The sequence below is a fragment of the Sarcophilus harrisii genome, chromosome X (genome assembly GCF_902635505.1).
Source record: "Sarcophilus harrisii chromosome X, mSarHar1.11, whole genome shotgun sequence".
Classification (NCBI taxonomy): domain Eukaryota; kingdom Metazoa; phylum Chordata; class Mammalia; order Dasyuromorphia; family Dasyuridae; genus Sarcophilus; species Sarcophilus harrisii.
In genome coordinates this window covers 58,257,012-58,273,721 of record NC_045432.1, presented here as the reverse complement: position 1 = coordinate 58,273,721, position 16,710 = coordinate 58,257,012, and the positions used below count along the sequence as shown (strand labels likewise).

At 37.2% G+C, this 16,710-nt stretch overlaps 1 protein-coding gene across 5 annotated transcripts in view; it reads left to right on the top strand.

The window, feature by feature from the left end:
- Positions 1-16,710, top strand: part of BRWD3 (bromodomain and WD repeat domain containing 3) — a 125,137-nt gene that overhangs the window by 25,284 nt on the left and 83,143 nt on the right. For 4 of the 5 annotated variants that reach the window (XM_031944750.1, XM_023507027.2, XM_023507026.2 and 1 more), the window contains exon 1: positions 14,905-15,060. In XM_031944750.1, coding sequence (XP_031800610.1) covers positions 14,977-15,060 — 84 coding nt within the window. In that variant the 5' untranslated portion in view covers positions 14,905-14,976. Of the gene's footprint in view, positions 1-14,899; positions 15,061-16,710 lie in introns of those variants that run through there. The other variant, XM_031944752.1, reaches the window with a different exon arrangement.

The window sequence follows — 16,710 nt, the reverse complement described above, 5'->3', positions numbered from 1 at the left end:
TGAAAACTGTGGGTATGTATGCCTCTTTACCACTTAACTCTTTACTCTGAATCTGTGCTCTTTTGGTTTCTTAATTTGCCAGACATTTGTGTAGCCCCAGTCTAGGTCATTTGTATTTTGTGGGGCATTGAGAGAGAGGGGAAGAATTTAGATAAAAGACTTCACAGTTTGGGCTAAGTCACAGATAGATATATCCATGAGATACTTTTTATCAAAAGGCATGAGGATTGTTGTAAAACATCTGGAGTGTCCTGGAAAGAGCACAGGATGTTGAAGATCTGCTTCCCTCAGTCTTTTTGGCTTACTCGGGGACACAACAGCTATTAAGTGTCACTGTCTGAGGCAGGATTTTGCAGTCAGGTCCTCTTGACTCCAGAGGTGGTGTTGTAACCATTGTGCTCCTGTTTCAGTCTTAATCTTGAGCATATTTTAGGACCTGGGACCCTTCTTTCCCAACTAGAACATTTTCCTCCAAATACAGTCCTATTGGTGGGGAAGAGGCTGAGGAATGGAAGGACCTAAGTATTTGAAGCCAACTTCTACCTTTTTCAAGTTACTGAGCCTCTGTTTGCATGAGATTTTCTGTCAAATTAGGATCTTCTTACTCCAACTCCTACTTTCAACTCCAACATTTCATAGGAATGTTCTCACGATAAACAAGATCATGTGAGCCGTACTTCAAAGGAGAGTTGCTCTATAAATAAAAGGCATTATCTTGATTTAGTATCTGCTCTCTAATGACTTGATGGTTATAACAAAAAAGTCCTGTTTGCTCAGTATTTTTTTTTAAAAAGAGTCATTTCTTCTCTTACACTGCCTAATAATACTCTTAGTAGTTTTAATATTTCTTAAAGTATTTTCCTATATCCTTACTCATACATGTATTAAGCATTTCTTTTGAGGGTTCTGTTTGTTTTATTTATACTGATATCCATAGGATGTGCATAGTCCAAGGAACTGAGTCTGTGGGGAGGGATATTGGAGAGGAAGAGGAGGAAGAAGAAGGGCAAGACCCTAGTCTTGAGAAGAGTTCATATTTGAGGGCCAGGTAGATAAGAGTGAGGGGTAGGGAAGCAAAATCATCAGGGATTGCCTCAAAGATGAAGTACCTCTGAGCTCAGTCCTGAAGGGCAGTGATGATAGAGAAGGTGGTGCCCTAAGCATTTAAGAAGGTGGGGAAAAAAGCTCATGGAAGAAGAGGAAGCACATTGAAGTGGGCCATATTCAGGGTTGTGAGTTAGTGCCCTCTGTGGCTACCTTAGAGACTGGGGAATTACGCAAGATGAGCGGAGCGGTAAACCAGATTCCCTGGGAGGCTGTTGGAAGCTAGCCCCATCACAAGATTTAGATCCTAGGAATTAAGATGACTGTGGCAGTGACTTTAGCAACTGTTCTTGAGTTCTCAGAGGAGTTGCTCAGACATAGGTGAATTGGAATTTCTGGTTGATGGGATGATCATTTCTTGAGATGTAGAAAAGTTGTTCTCACAAAGGATCTTTTACAAAGCCTGAAGAAAAGTGAAACTGTTTTCTTGGAACAAGGAATGTTCTGAAAAATTTGGGATTCTAGAGTAGTTTTAAGTAGTTTTTTTTCCCTTTTGAAATTTTTATTTTTAAAGAATTTACCAATTTTCAACTTACAATATTTTTATTTCTATTTTCTTTCCTTCCTCTCTCCAAGATGGCATAAATTCTCATATAAGTTATACATGTACAATCATATTTAACATATCTCCACATTGTTCATGTTGTGAAAGAAGAATCAGTTTAAGTACTTTTCTTCTACACTACTTTTTTAAGCCAAGCTGTTTTAGAGCTTTGGGCTCACAGAAATGTGGTTTGCCCCCCATAAGTGTCCATTTCTGTTACTTATGTTGACCATGCCCCTGTCAGCCATCTGTTGCTCTTCTAATTTCTAAGTAAAAGAAGACAGCCTTAGTTGCAAAAGGTCATATGTAGAAAAGTGGCAAAAATGAATTAGGTCCCTCCTATATGCAGAACTGTATGCTTTAGAGGGAATTCAATTGATGTTTTCCTTCTTCCATCTGAGGCTTGGTACTTAAATATTTAAATGATCTGATATAAATGGATGAGTGTGAAAAACCATTTCCTAGAGGTCTTTCAGTCAAAGGTCTGTCTGTTCATGGCCACAATTCGGGATTTTCTTGGGGAAGATACTGGAGTGGTTGGCTATTTCCTTTTCTAGCTCATTTGACAGATGAGGAAACTGAGGCAAACAGGGTGAAGTCACTTGCACTTGGACAGGATTATACAGCTAGAAAGTGTCAGGCTAGAATTGAACTCATCTTTTTTTACCACAAGCCAAAAACAAGCACCTGAAATGGAGTATAAAGTGGAAAGTGTGGTTATTTGTTAGCTTAGTGTTTTTACCTTTTTTCTCTATTTCAAATGCTTTCTGTGCACCTTAATGAACACGTCTTAGTTTTTCCCTGTTATAGCAGGTTCCAGCATAGATTGTTCTGGTATGTAGTATGAAAGGATCATAGATTTGAGTTGGAATGGGAGGATCCTGAGAATTCATCTAGATCCTTTGTGGAACGATGAGACATTTCTTCGAGACTTTATCTAATAGAGTCATTTTAAAATCCATCCATCCAGACAGGTTTCATTGATTCCTGGCCCAGTAGCAGTTTCCAGAGCTTTTTAAAAATGTACTTTTTGGTATTCTTTCATATAGTCATCTGCTCAAGTTGAAGGGCAGAGGAAGGAAAGGAGGAGAAAAGTGAGAAAACCTGAAAAAGGGAAGAGCCAAGGAAAGGGGACTTATGTCTGATCGAGAGAGAGCATATTTTCAGCCTGGATCAGACTTGATTCCTTTGAACAAAGGTTCTGTATCGACAGATCCTGAGGTTAGAGTGTGAATTATGATAATAGATTAGAACTTGAAGTTATCAGATGTCTAGTTTTTAAATACATAGTACAACAAAACCATGTTCTTCATTTGGAAAATGTGCCATTTTTCTGCATGACCTGTTTCGAAGATTGAGAATTCCCCAGGTCCTAAGGGTAATTTAATGGAATTTTTAAAATCCAAGAAAAAAATAGCTTCTAAAATAAAAATTTGTCAGCTTTGAATAATTCCACAGTTTCAGGATGCCATTTCCTTTGAAAAAAAAAATGTTATTTATCATCTATATTCTTTATTCTACATCTTCTTCCTTTTTGCCCATTTTATTGTTCATTGTCACTTAAAATTAAAGATCCGAAGTAGAATTCAAGGCACTTGTGTTGCTTCTTACAAGTTTAGATAAGATCTTTAGGGAAGAAGATTGAAATGAATATTTAAAATGAGGTTTTGGTACTTGCTTGCATCTGTCCTTTGGCTAGTAAAGCCAATGGACACTGGAATATGAACTTGTGATTCATGGTACCATTTTCTAATTAAAAATAAGTAGAATTGGTCCAAACCAGGTCATAGAGCAAGTTCTCTTCACAAAAAACTGACGGTAGAGACATTGCTCAGTTAAGACATTGACAGATGTTTGCTAGGTGCCTAATTCCACATGTAAGACCTAGATCTCAATATGAAAATGTGTTTAGAAGAATTGCACAGGTTTAACCCATATTGGATTACTTGCTATTTAAGGGAGGGGAGGGGGGGAGAGGAGAGAGAACAATTTGCAACACAAGGTTTTGCCAGGGTGAATGTTAAAAACTGTCTTTGCATGGATTTTGAAAATAAAAAGCTATTAAAAAATAAAAAAAAATCTCTTATCTAGCCTTCAGGAGCTTCTAATTTTAAGACAGATGTACATAGATTGAAATTTGAAGAATTATAGGCAGTAAAATAAAAAGATTGAAACTGAGAGATCATCTCATTTAATTAACCCTGTCACTTTATATTTTAATTTTGATATTGTAGCAATAGTCTTCCTCTCTCACCCCAGGTAGAAGTGCAACATCCCCTAGGTCTAATTACCCTCCTAACCAGTGGCATAGGGGCTTTAATTCACTTTCTTTTCAACTTCGGCTGTTTAACCCTTAGGTGGATTGGTGGCCCCTCAATTACGGGGTTTTGCTATTTTGTTGCCAGGCTTATAGTATGGACACCCCATAGGCTTTTTCTCCCATTGTAGCTCAGAAATTCAGAGGTTAAGTGATCCACCAACCTCCCTTTCTTCCTGTAGCAGGGATTACAGGCTTACAAATCCATGCCAGGCTTGCCCTATCATTTTAAAAGCAGGCAAACAGACCCAAGATGATAACTGGCTCAAAGACAGTGACAGTTGGGACTAGAACCTGGATTTCATGACTTCATTAACTGAATGTTCTTTCTAGTGTATTATGCTCTTTCTTGTTACATTTTATATAAGTATGTGCTTTTGGAGGGGATAAACAATGGTATTGGTGCCTAGATGTAGTAGGAAGAATAGAAGTAGGTGTTTTTAAATCCACATGTGGAATTTCAGTAGGTGTATTTTGAATGTCACTTTAAAAAAAATCTACATTTTTATTGACTTATATATTTAACACTATAGTTACCTCCCTGTCCTTTTCCAACAGCTTCCCAGCCATCCCTCATAAGAAATTTTATTTTTCCACTTAATGGTATTTATTTTTTTATTACATTAAATTTATTTTCAACATGGATTTTTGGGTGAGATTTTGAGTTCCAAATTTTTTGGGTCTCTTACCTCCCTCCCTTACAACAAATTTTAAGGGGGGGAAAAAGCAAATGTAAAAATCGGCAAAAACCAACATACCAAAAAGTTGGAAAAGCTGTGGCTGATGAATCTGTTTTGCATTATCTAGACCTCCTAGAATAGCATTTCTATTCTGTGCTATAGAATACCTTTCTAGATCATAGTGATCAGAATAAGGCTGTTTGTTTTTTGTATTATTTGTATTTTGTGGGGTTTTTTGTATTCCTTTTCCAATTGCTATATTTGGTAGCTGACTGCAAATATTAACACATTTTTGGATCTTTTATGTAACTGGGAAGAATTGCTATAGGCAGGATTTAGAAAATATGTGAAAAGCTGAACCAAAGTTTTATGAATTTTTTCTCATGTTTTGTACCACCTTTATAGTTATTATTTGTAGTATTCCATTCTGCAGTATGACTGTAGAAGTTCAATCACCCACTTGGAAACTCTTCTTAAGATTTAATGAAATTAAGTAGAAACAAGTTTTTAAATTCTGTTTCAGCCTTGGTGGTTTCTTACCTTGACCTGACCCATTCTTCTTGTTTCCTTAATATTTTGAAGGAAAAAATATTAATGGTATTGAACAGTTAAGAGAAAAAAGTAGCTATTTGAAGCACACATCAGAAGAACAATTCCTATTTCTTCCCAGTGAAAGGACAACTGGAGCCCAGAGTTGATCCTAGAACTTAGTTCTTAACCATTAGCAGCTGTGGACAAAGTTCCTCCTCTAGGAGCTCTGCTCCTCCAGCAGTAATGCCATGCACAGCCTTCTAGAAGAAGGGCCTCATGGAACACCAAGCCAAAGCAAAGTGTGGACACAATGTTCTGTTGCAGAGAGTCAAAGGACTGTCTCTATTACAAAGGAAATGTAGACATGTTATATTCGTGACCACTGAGATAGAGACAAAAAATATCGAGGCAAGGCAGTGTTCTCCTTTTTCAGTATTTGTCACAGCTAGCGCACCACCTGTTGGTGTTCTTCTCAATAGCTAGTAGTAAAGGTTGGGAAAAACAAAACTTTTCCAGTCAAGCTGACTTATATATTTTGTGATTATTATCTCCTTGGCAAAATTTTAGGCAGAGGAAAGACAGTGTGTGTGTGTATGTGTATATCTGTCTATCTATCTATATCTATCTAGATATATATAATATATCTAGATAGATATATATACACACATTATAACATAGGTGTGTATGTATATCTGTGTGTATAAAAAAAGACTGATTTATTTTAAAGCCTTTTCTTTAGGTTTTTATAATACTTTTTTATAAATAAATTTTACTGATTTGTGTATTTGAATAAGTAATTTCAACTTGATGTTTTCAGTTCAGAAGATTTTCTTTTGGTTACTTCCTTTTATATGACCCTAACTCCATTATTGTTGACCGTTACGATCCAGCATTGTCTGAATCTTTATGACTCCATTTGGGGTTTCCTTAGCAAAGATACTGAATAATTCCTTTTCCAGCTCATCTGACAGATGAGGAACTGAGGCAAACAAAGTAAAGTAACTTATTTAGTAAGTCTACTCCAGGCTCTTGTGTGTTGTTAATTATAGTTATTGACTTAAGGTAAGAAAAATCAGTGCTGCCTTGCCTCTAAATGATAAAAACTTAATAAAGAATTAAAAAGAAATTAATCCCTCTTGGTCCCAAATATACTTGGTCCCAAATAAACATAGCTACACTGGGTAGCTAGAGTTAAGTAGAATTCAAAGTGACTGTTTGCAAGGTGGTGACCTTAATAACAAAGGTGGTGTGTCCATCTGTTGGAAGACTCTGGCCCTCAAGGAGTGATTCTTCTCATCACTTTATTCAGTGTTTTTTATCCTAAGTCCTTCAGAGTTGTCTTGGATCATTGTATTGCTGAGAATAGCAAAGTTACTCATAGATGATTATTTTATAATATTGCTGTTACTTTATACACAGTACATTTCACTTTGCATCAGTTCATAGAAGTCTTTCTAGGTTTTTCTGAAAACATCCTGCTCATCATTTCTTCTGGTACAATAGTATTCCATCATAATCACATATCACAATTTGTTCATTCTCCAGTAGATGGGCATCCCCTCCATTTCCAGTTCTTTGTCCCCAGAAAAGAGCTCCTAGCAATATTTTGTCCATAGCTCCTGTTCCTTTTATTGTTTTTTTTTTAATCTCTTGGGATACAGATCTAGTAGCAGTATTGCTAGATCAAAGGGTATGCATGATGATCCTATATTCTTATAGGTTATGTCAGCAAAATACAAATTCTACCAGAGCATTTTTTTTTAAAGAAAGTTTTAAGGGTGACTTGGTAATCTAGAGCCAGCCTGGCTAAATGAAGAGCCTCATCACAGTGGGTTGACTACCTAGAGACAATTGCTATTTGAGTTAGGGAAGGGGGGTACTGGTAAAGGAGGGGGAAAAATTAGGTATTTCAAAATTCCATTATTACATAAATTGTTAGCTTATTTTTCCTTCCCCTGAGGCAGTTGGGGTTAAATGACTTGCCCAGAATCACACAGCTAGGAAGTGTTAAGTGTCTGAAACCAGATTTGAACTCAAATCCTCTTGACTTCAGGACTTGTGCTCTATCTACTGTGCCACCTAATTGTTAGCTTTTTTTGTTACTATTTTCCCTCAAAAATTCAAAATAGAAATATTTATTCCTTTTATTTTAAAAAGTCTTCACTCTCCTTTTTGTCAACATGAACTGGTCAGTGGCTCTTATTTTGCTTGAAAGCTAGACTATCAAGTTCAGTTGATTATTATCTACTGCAGTGCCAAGTTGTCCATGCTTAATATTGTTCTGTAGTTTTTTTTACACCGTATCCCCTCTTTTTTTAAGTCTTGTATATACTACAAAATTATGTGTTTCAAGCACAAAAACTGTATCAAACCATCATTCATGGAAGAAGTCACAGCCATGGTATTAAACAACCACCTTTCATTTTATTTTTTAACTTATCAACTATTCTGTCTTCATTCAAACCGGGATATTTCATATTCTTTATCAGATTTACCCTATAACTGTCCTTCTTGTGCTAAATTTCCCATGTTAATGTATGTCAGTCCCATTCTTGATGCGAGCTCTTTACTTAAGGGTGCTCTTTCCAACTCCTGGTGTACCCGTGAGCAGGATATTGGGAAGACCCATGGTTGCTTTGGAGCTAGCTTTACCCCAGTTACCTGCTTTCCATGAGAGTCCTTTATCTATTTGAAGACAGATTTCAGATTCCCTCATCAGTCTTCCTCTGAGCCAGCTCCAATTCATTCAGCCAGTCCTGAGATGACACTTACCAACTGCGCATCCACTCTAGCTTTTCAATGTATTTTTAAAATATGCACCTAGACCTGAACAAATGTGGTCTCTAAAGGGGAGGAAGAGTTCAGCGGTACTGTTCTTTGGATACAGAATCAACAAAATTTGGTTACTGATTAGTTCTATGAGGTGAGTGTGTGGCGTTAAGGACGCCCTTGAAGTTGTATCTGGGTGATTCAAAGAATGCTGATGACTTCACCAAAAATAAGCAAGTTTGAAAGGAAACTAGGTTTTGGGAAGGGGGGATGGCAATTCTGTTGTTATCCTAATGATGACTATTTCATCCATTTCTGCATCTAACTATAACCAACATCTTTCTTTTCCACCAAAGCCTTTAAGAGATTTTAACAAATGCATATTGCTATAGGCATCTACTGACCTCCCAGGCTAAGTAGTATTGTACATTGTCGGTGTCATCAATATGAATACTCCCTGAAGTAGTGGCAATTGGCAAAACATCCACCCTCCCTATAAATATGCCACAAGAGATCTGCCCAATGTCTAAAGGCTTTCATTTATTTCAGTATTTTAATGCTATGTAGAGAGCAGTGAAGTATACATTTTCTCCATTTTCCTTTGCTTTTTACCTCTGCCTTTTCTGGTTATGCCTCTGATGAAATTTTATTGGAGAAGAGTCTCTGTTCCATTGAATCAAATGCTTTCTTGTCATTAACAACAAACACAAGGAGATCTTGTATTCTTTATATCTTTCAAGTATGTTGTGATTATAAAGATGTTGTCCGTAGGGTACTATTTGCAAAAGCCTATCAGTTCTCTTACTATACCTTAATCAAAGATATTCTTGATCAGGAGTATGTGTATTATTCTCATGAAAATGGTTAGATATGGGATTTTTTTTCTATGCCTTTGTGATATGCCTAAATCCACCTGTCTTTTTATAAATCTCAAAACTGTTAGCAGCCTTGGTGTTCACCTTGGATACTCGGAGCTGTTCTTTCCTTTTTCTTTTTGAAGTGCAACTTTTAACTTCCTCATCAAGCATTTTGGTGACTTTAATATTGCTTTACAAATGTTGTGGCTCTATTATCATTGTTAGAGGAAAGGCATAAGAAATCTTTACAGATCATTTCTCTTTTGTGGTTTGTTATTCTTCCAACTTCATCCTTAAATACACTTGGAATGATTTTATTGAGATGGATTTCTTGTCAAGCTTGTTTGAATCTGGACTGCTTCTTGCTTGCTATTTTATGAGATTGTACTGTTCACGTATTTCTACTATGTCCTGTACAATTTCGTAAATAGTTTGGCTGCTTTCTTTCTCCACTTGCCAAGGTGATCAAGCTTTTTTGTTTCCTAGGTTCTTTGTTGTAGATGGTTGGCATACATGGTCATACTTCGTTAACAAATGTCTAGCTGGTACTGATGTCTCTTTTGTCCATTTCCTAGTTTTCGATATTGATTTTAAAAAAACTGACCAGATTGGAGTGATTATAAGTCATTTTTTCCTCCTTCTTATTCTCCTAGTTTGGTTTCAATATTGATCTTTTCTCAAACGCTTCTCTCCGAAGTGACTGTAACCCCATAACTGATTTGAAATCGGCTTCTACAATTGTAACTTGTTGCTTTCTGTCAAAATATAATTAGTTGTCAATTTTTTTTGGTGATGTTTGAAGCTTGTCAAGTCTAAGACCTCATGCATCTCTTCTTATTTTTAAAAAATATCAGTAATTTCCAGATATTCTCCTACTCTGCCCCTTACCACCACCACCCAAAAAACCTCCAAATCTGCTAATTAAGCAAGATAACTTTTTCTGGGTTAAGAAGTTGTTACCTTTCCACTGCTTTTCAACTTCATTTTGATATTCTCATTCATTTTCTCTTTCCCTCCTCCCCCCTTTTTACAATATTGTGCCTTTTCTTAAAGAAAATATTACCTATAATCTGTAAGTGTAGGGCTTCTGTGCAGCTAACAACTTGAGTTCTCCTTTCCATTATGAGATGATGATTTCTAACATTTTTCAGTGATCTGCCTTTTGTTTCCACCTTTTCGTTGAAATCCCTGGGTATTAAAGTCTTTGTCAATTGACTTTGGAGACAGATCTTATCAGGTCCTTGTAGAATTTCCCTTCCTAATCTTCAGCTTGGCACCAGATGTTGGTCTGTGAGCTGCAGTGATCTTCCTGTAAATGCTTATCAGGCATCATTGCTTAAATGCTGTATAAAATGATACGGTTACACGATAAAATCTACTCCATCAAATCCCTCCTTTTTCTCTCTAAGGAAAAGTTATGAATCGTCTTTCAATTTTGCTATAACTTCCTTTTGTTTTTGAGCTTCATTTATAGCATGGATGTCGGGGTTGCGAGGATTCATTTGCTCCTGCGTTATGTCCACTCTGTGATGAGATAAGGATCTCCTGGTTAGAATACCAGTAACCAGTGTAAAACTGATATTCTTGGCACACTTTGGCCCTTTCTTGGCACTCTGCCATTTTCAGTGAAGAAACGGCTGGCTCCAGACAGAATTGAAGGGCATTTTATACTCTTGTGTAGTTGATGGGTTTTTCTGGCCAAATAATTCATGACACATGTCTGGCCTACTGGAATTGAGCCTCTCTATTGCTGGCCATGATGGGCCTCAGCAGACAGTGGAGATCTCAACACAGCCTGGGCTTAGTTTTGGAAACTTCCTCCCAAGTTGAGGTGTCTGACTCTTAATAATAGTGACAGCCTACAGAGTTTTCAAAGCATTTTACATATTAATTCATTTGACCCTTACAACAACCCTAGGGATTTAATGCTATTATTATCTTCATTTGGTTTGGTAAGGAAATTTGGTATGAGGAGGTCCAGTAACTCCCAGAGTCACATTTGCTTCATTGTGTATGACTCTTTGAACTCACTTCTGTCTGTAAGAGCACAGTCCCTTGCTCAGGAAAGTTCCCAACCTCAGAACTGTTGTCTAAAAAGAGAAGAAAAGATTAAGGTTAGTCTGATATGACATAGGATTTTTTAACCATCTCTGATCACTCCCTCCTTTCTGCTTAGCTGGTCAATAGCATATTTCAGTAATTAATACATTGGGGGAATTTGCCAAAAATGTGGAGCAAATTTCTTAGCCTATACCTTATATACCACCTGAGCTTACAGTTTTTGAAAATTTAGATACCATTTTCCCTCTTCTCTAATTCTCTGGTACTCACTAGTTTTTCGTAGGTGTTCTAATCTCTGTGAGAGCCTCGCTAGTCATACCTGCTTATTCTCTCATTACCCCAGAATGTAGTTTATCTGGACCTGGAGACTGCAACTTCTGAACTTATTAAGTGCTGCTAAGTCTTACTGTTTCTCCGTTGGAAAGTTGATTAGCTTGGTTTTTTAAACATTAATTTATTTTAAAAATTTCACACTTCCCACCATTTATTTATTTACTTATTTATATATTTTTTTCTGGGGCGATTGGGGTTAAGTGACTTGGTCAGGATCACACAGCTAAATGTGTTAAGTGTCTGAGGCCAGGTTTGAGCTCAGGGTCCTCCTGACTTCAGGGCTGGTGCTCTACCCACTGTACCACCTAGCTGCCTCTAATTTAATTTTTAAAAAATACATATTGCTTTATGAATCATGTTGGAAGAGAAAAATCACAAGAAAAGGCGGGGGGGGAGGGGAACCCAGGAAAAAGAAGTGAACATAGCATGTGTTGATTTACATTCAATTTCCATAGTTCTCTTTCTGGATGTGCAGGTAGTGTTTTCTATCCATGGTTTATTGGGATTGCCTTAGATCACTGAACCACTGAAAAGAACCAAATTGGAAAGTTGATTAATTTGTAATTTTGATTATGACAACTGTTTATGGTTTAACTAGGACCATAATCTGGCCATCAATTTCCCTTATATAAGACAGAAATAATTGTACTTCTAAGTCAGGTTTGGAGTTGGAAAGCTAGGTGGTAGAGTGGAGAGAGTGCTGGGCCTGGATTTAGGAAAAACTGGAAATTCAGCCTCAGATACTTGCCAGGTGTGTGGTCCTGGACAAGTCATTTAACTCCTATTTGCTTTACTTTCCTCATCTGCAAAATGGGTATAATAATAGCACCTATCTTCCAGGGTTGTTGTGACAATCCAAATGAGATAATAATTGTAAAATACTCTGTATGCTGTCTGGTATGTCATAATCTCTATATAATTGTTACCTATCATAAGTAATACTATATTTTTTATACCATGTGACAATGTTTTTTCAGTTTGAGATGACTATGAGTTGAGGGAATTTAGTTTGAAATATGAATAGTGTCTTAATTCTTTTAAATTTTATAAGGAAGGCCTTGGGGAATTTCCCTGTGTCATGGAGTAGTTGTTTTTAATATGCAGTCCTATCATGCCTCCTAAAATTAAGGACACGTTTATGGGCAGCTCCAGGCTGCAGATAGGCAGCCACAGGGTTGGTTCCCGTCTATCAGTAAACACTTGTTAAACACATAGTACGGGCCAGGCACAATGCTAAGTGCTCAGGTTACAAAAAAGGGGCAAAAGTCTGTTCCTTCTCAAAGTCTAATGGGGGAGTGGTTGGTTGTCCAGTTTGTTTATTTACTGAGTTATAAAGACCCAGGGGATGATTCTTTTACAAATGAGGAGACTATTTAGGCTATTTTGGTTTAGAATGGAAACACTTTCCCTCCTGGAGTTGAGCAGTTATAAGTGAATTTAGAAGATACTTAATCCAAAGGAACCCCTCTAAGCTTCTCAGTTGTGTTTTTTTTTTTTTTTTTTTTTTTTTTTTGGTAAGGCAGTTGGGATTAAGTGAGTTGCCTGTGGTCACAGAGCTAAGAAGTGTTTAGTGTCTGAGATCGAATTTGAACTCGGGTCTTCCTGATTTTAGGGCTGATGCTGTCTTGATTGCACCATCTAGCTTCCCCTTCTAAGCTTCTCTCCAACAGGCCTTCTTAAAATTTGTCCACTTGTGATCCTTTTTCTCCTGAGAAATTTTGGCATGAATCTGTCTTGAATCTGAGTTGAGGGGTTTCTGGCAACATTCATGCACTCACAGTGCAAAGCGCACATGTTGTGTGTTTCGAACTCGGGCCACAGAGATGCGACATGGACTATCACTGCCAGGAACGCCTCGGGTTTATTAAGCGTTGGATTTTGAATTAATGTCTGATTGTTGTATTCAGAAACCTTTTCCTACTGCCATATTCTTTGCAACCGCCAAGTTTGCTTATGTGTCCCCACATGGGTTCGAGATACGCAGTTTAAAAAGCTTTTGCTCTATAAGATCTCCATTCAAAGGGTATCTAGCCTGTTCATACCATTTCAATTTTGAGTCTCCTAATCTGTTAGGAGGTGCTTTGTCATTTTCCCCAAATCTACCTCATTGATAATTCTTTTGTTGGTGTTATTGCTGATCTCAAGGGCTGTATAGGAAGAGGCTCCTCCGGAAACTGAAGACGGGCGTTATGTTTGCCCTAAAGGTCTTCTTTCCTCTGTTCCTGCTGCTCTTGCTCATATGATGACATATCTTGCCTCTTCACTCTCCTGGATGTCATCTGGGTTATCAGTGTTCATCCTAAAACATAGCACATAGAATTGAGCAGTCAGTGCCTCCAAGCTATCCTTAGAGTGTGCACTGTGCTGTCCTGTCACCTGGACTTTGGTCACGCTACTTTTTCTGATCTTGTATCCCTAGAAGAGCATGTATCAAAGTCTGGGGCACAAGGGCTTCTGGGTCAGCACCACAGAAGAATTTCTTGGATTACTGAAGTGTATGTGATTGCACAGCTAGCCAGCCATTTGGGGGAAAGCCCCAAAGCGGATATATTTAGTGCCGGAAGAGGCAAGGTCCCTCTTACTTGAGGGACCATCTCACAGCTTCGAAAGTGGAGTTTGGAAGGAGCCCGGGATAATAATCTGCTGTATTCATTCTTCATTCATAATCCATAACCATTAAGAAAACTAGAACCAGACTCGTACATGATCAAACATTATAAAAATTTGTTTACAACGTTCCACTTTGGTTAAAATTAAAAATGACAATTTTTCTTTAACAAGTAACAAGTATTTTCAGTTTGATGCATCTCACTTTAAGCTTTCTTTCCTATGTTTTCTGTAATTCTATTGTATGTTTTTGTCTGTAGTCTATACATTGGGGTTTAATAATCCTTCTTTCCCTCCTCTCTGCAATGCTTTGTTTTTACTTTTACTTAATTTTTCTCACTTCTTCTGGCTTAGTATTTGAATATGTTTGTATATCACATTTTGATCACTTATCTTCTAATTGCTGGATAATGCTACGCCTCATTTTGGAAATGAGGAATCCAACGGCCAGAGAAAGGAAGTATTTTGCCAGTGTCAGCCAAGGTGATAAAATAGATCCACTATTGGAAAGATAGTAGAACCCTAGTTATTAAATGTTTAAGGACCCACAGGAATGTGTAGAAGAGATTATTTCTTATTTTATGTCTGTACTGCTATAATAGATTCTAAAAGTCCTACAAGTTAGGGTTGTTAATTTGTTCTTTGTTTTTGAAAAGGACTATGACATCGGGGAGGTGATACCATGATGTGCAGCTAAGTTGTTTTTAAGTAAGGGAAGGCTGTGTGAAGTCACTAGCCATACTTTTCTTCTCTGGAGACATCCAGGTCCATTGGCAAGATATAAAACAGGACAATTGGAGATGGCCTTTTTAAGAATAGTTTGTATACTTGAAGTTGTCCATGTGCTATACTATGCTGGAAAAAGAAATGTGAGAAAAGAAATTGTGGAAACAGCGGGATTTGGTTTTTGAAGTGGGAACCAAAAGTGACTTTCAGATTGTTGATTTCTAACATTTGAAAGGCACTTTTGGACCTACCACTGCATGAGATAGGGTGTTGTGCATCCCATTTTGTCAGTGTTTTAGGTATTCCTAATCTCATTTCACTACGCTATCATGAGATAGGTTTAAAAGCAATATCCTCTTTGTTTTTCCAGTAACAATCACTTCTGCCAGACAGTTAACCGGATGTGGTCGCTTCAGTCATATATTCCCTTCATCTTCTTACCAACAAATGAAGATGCATAAGAGAATTCTGGGTCACTTATCCTCTGTGTACTGCGTGGCATTTGACCGAAGTGGGAGAAGAATTTTCACAGTGAGTTTAAAATTTATACCATGTCATATTCAGAATTCATCATGAAGGGAGATTTCATGCAAATGCATTTTCATAAGCACCATGTTCCTTTAGTAAGGATTTTGAATAAAGAAACAGATATCAATGGAAACTCACTTTGATATCCCCTCATTCTTCATATCATGCTTTAGTCTTTGTTTATTTACAAGATATATGCATAGGTAATTTTTCAACATTGACAGTTGCAAAACCTTTTGTTGCAATTTTCCCCCTCCTTTCCCTCACCACCTCCCCTAGATGGCAGGTTGACCAATACATGTTCAATATGTTGATGTTAAATACAATATATGTGTACGTGTCCATCAGTTATTTTGCTGGTCAAAAAGAATTGGACTTGGAAATAGTGTACCATTAACCTGTGAAGGAAATAAAAAATGCAGGTGGACAAAGATAGAGGGATTGGGGATTCTATGTAGTGTTTCACACTCATTCCCCAGAGTTCTTTCTCTGGGTGTAGCTGGTTCAAATCATTACTGCTCTATTGGAACTGATTTGGTTCATCTCATTGCTGAAGATGGCCAGGTCCATCAGAATTGATCATCAGATAGTACTGTTGTTGAAGTATATGATGATCTCCTGGTCCTGCTCATTTCACTCAGCATCAGTTCATGTAAGTCATTCCAGGCCTTTCTGAAATCATCCTGCTGGTCATTTCTTATAGAGCAATAATATTCCATAACATTCATATACCACAACTTATTCAGCCATTCTCCAACTGATGGGCATCCACTCAGTTTCCAGTTTCTGGCCACTACAAACAGGGCTGCCACAGACATTTGTGCACATACAGGTCCCTTTCCTTCCTTTAAGATCTCTTTGGGATATGAGCCCAGTAGTAACACTTCATGCTTTATTCTTAATTTAAAACCTTGAATACATACAGACTCTTAAAGTTTTATGATGAAAAGGTTGTTTATCAGTTTTTCTTAAGTGCATTTCTGCTTGTGTTTTTTTTTTTTTTTTTAATGTTGCTGACCAGTTTTTCTTAATCCACATCTATATGCTCCTTATACCTGGATAGTCAAACTTGAAATTAGTAATAAAGAGCATATATCAGGATATGTGTTTCAGTTGATCTGAAGTTATTACAGAAAATTTGTAAGGGACCCACTCGCTGTCTTTTAAGTATTTGAAAGGCTGCAGTGAGGAAGAAGGGATTAAACCTGTTCTGTTTGTCCTTGAGGAGTCATGGCTCATTTAAGCCAAGTGTACTGAAATGTTGGCATTCAGAGCTCTTCCAAAAGAGAATGGCTTGTCTGAGGCGGTCACAGGTGGCCTTCTTGGACTCTTCAAGCAGATTGGTGCCTACTTTTTGGGCTGACTAGTGGATTTATGAAAAGCGCAGAAGAATTGAAGGAGGCCTGGTCTATATCTCATATATATATATATATATATTTTTTTTTTTTTTTTCAACTAAAAGTTTTCTTCATTTCCCACTGGTTTACATATAGGCGCTCCTTACCCCATTGAGTCCTTTGTTTAAGTTAAAAATAGTTAAGTAATCAAAACAGCAACCCTATCAACATCCTGAGAGAGAGAAAAAAAGTATCAGATTATGTGTGTGTAACGATTACTTTTGCAGTATTTTTATTTCAGTTAATTCTAGTTATT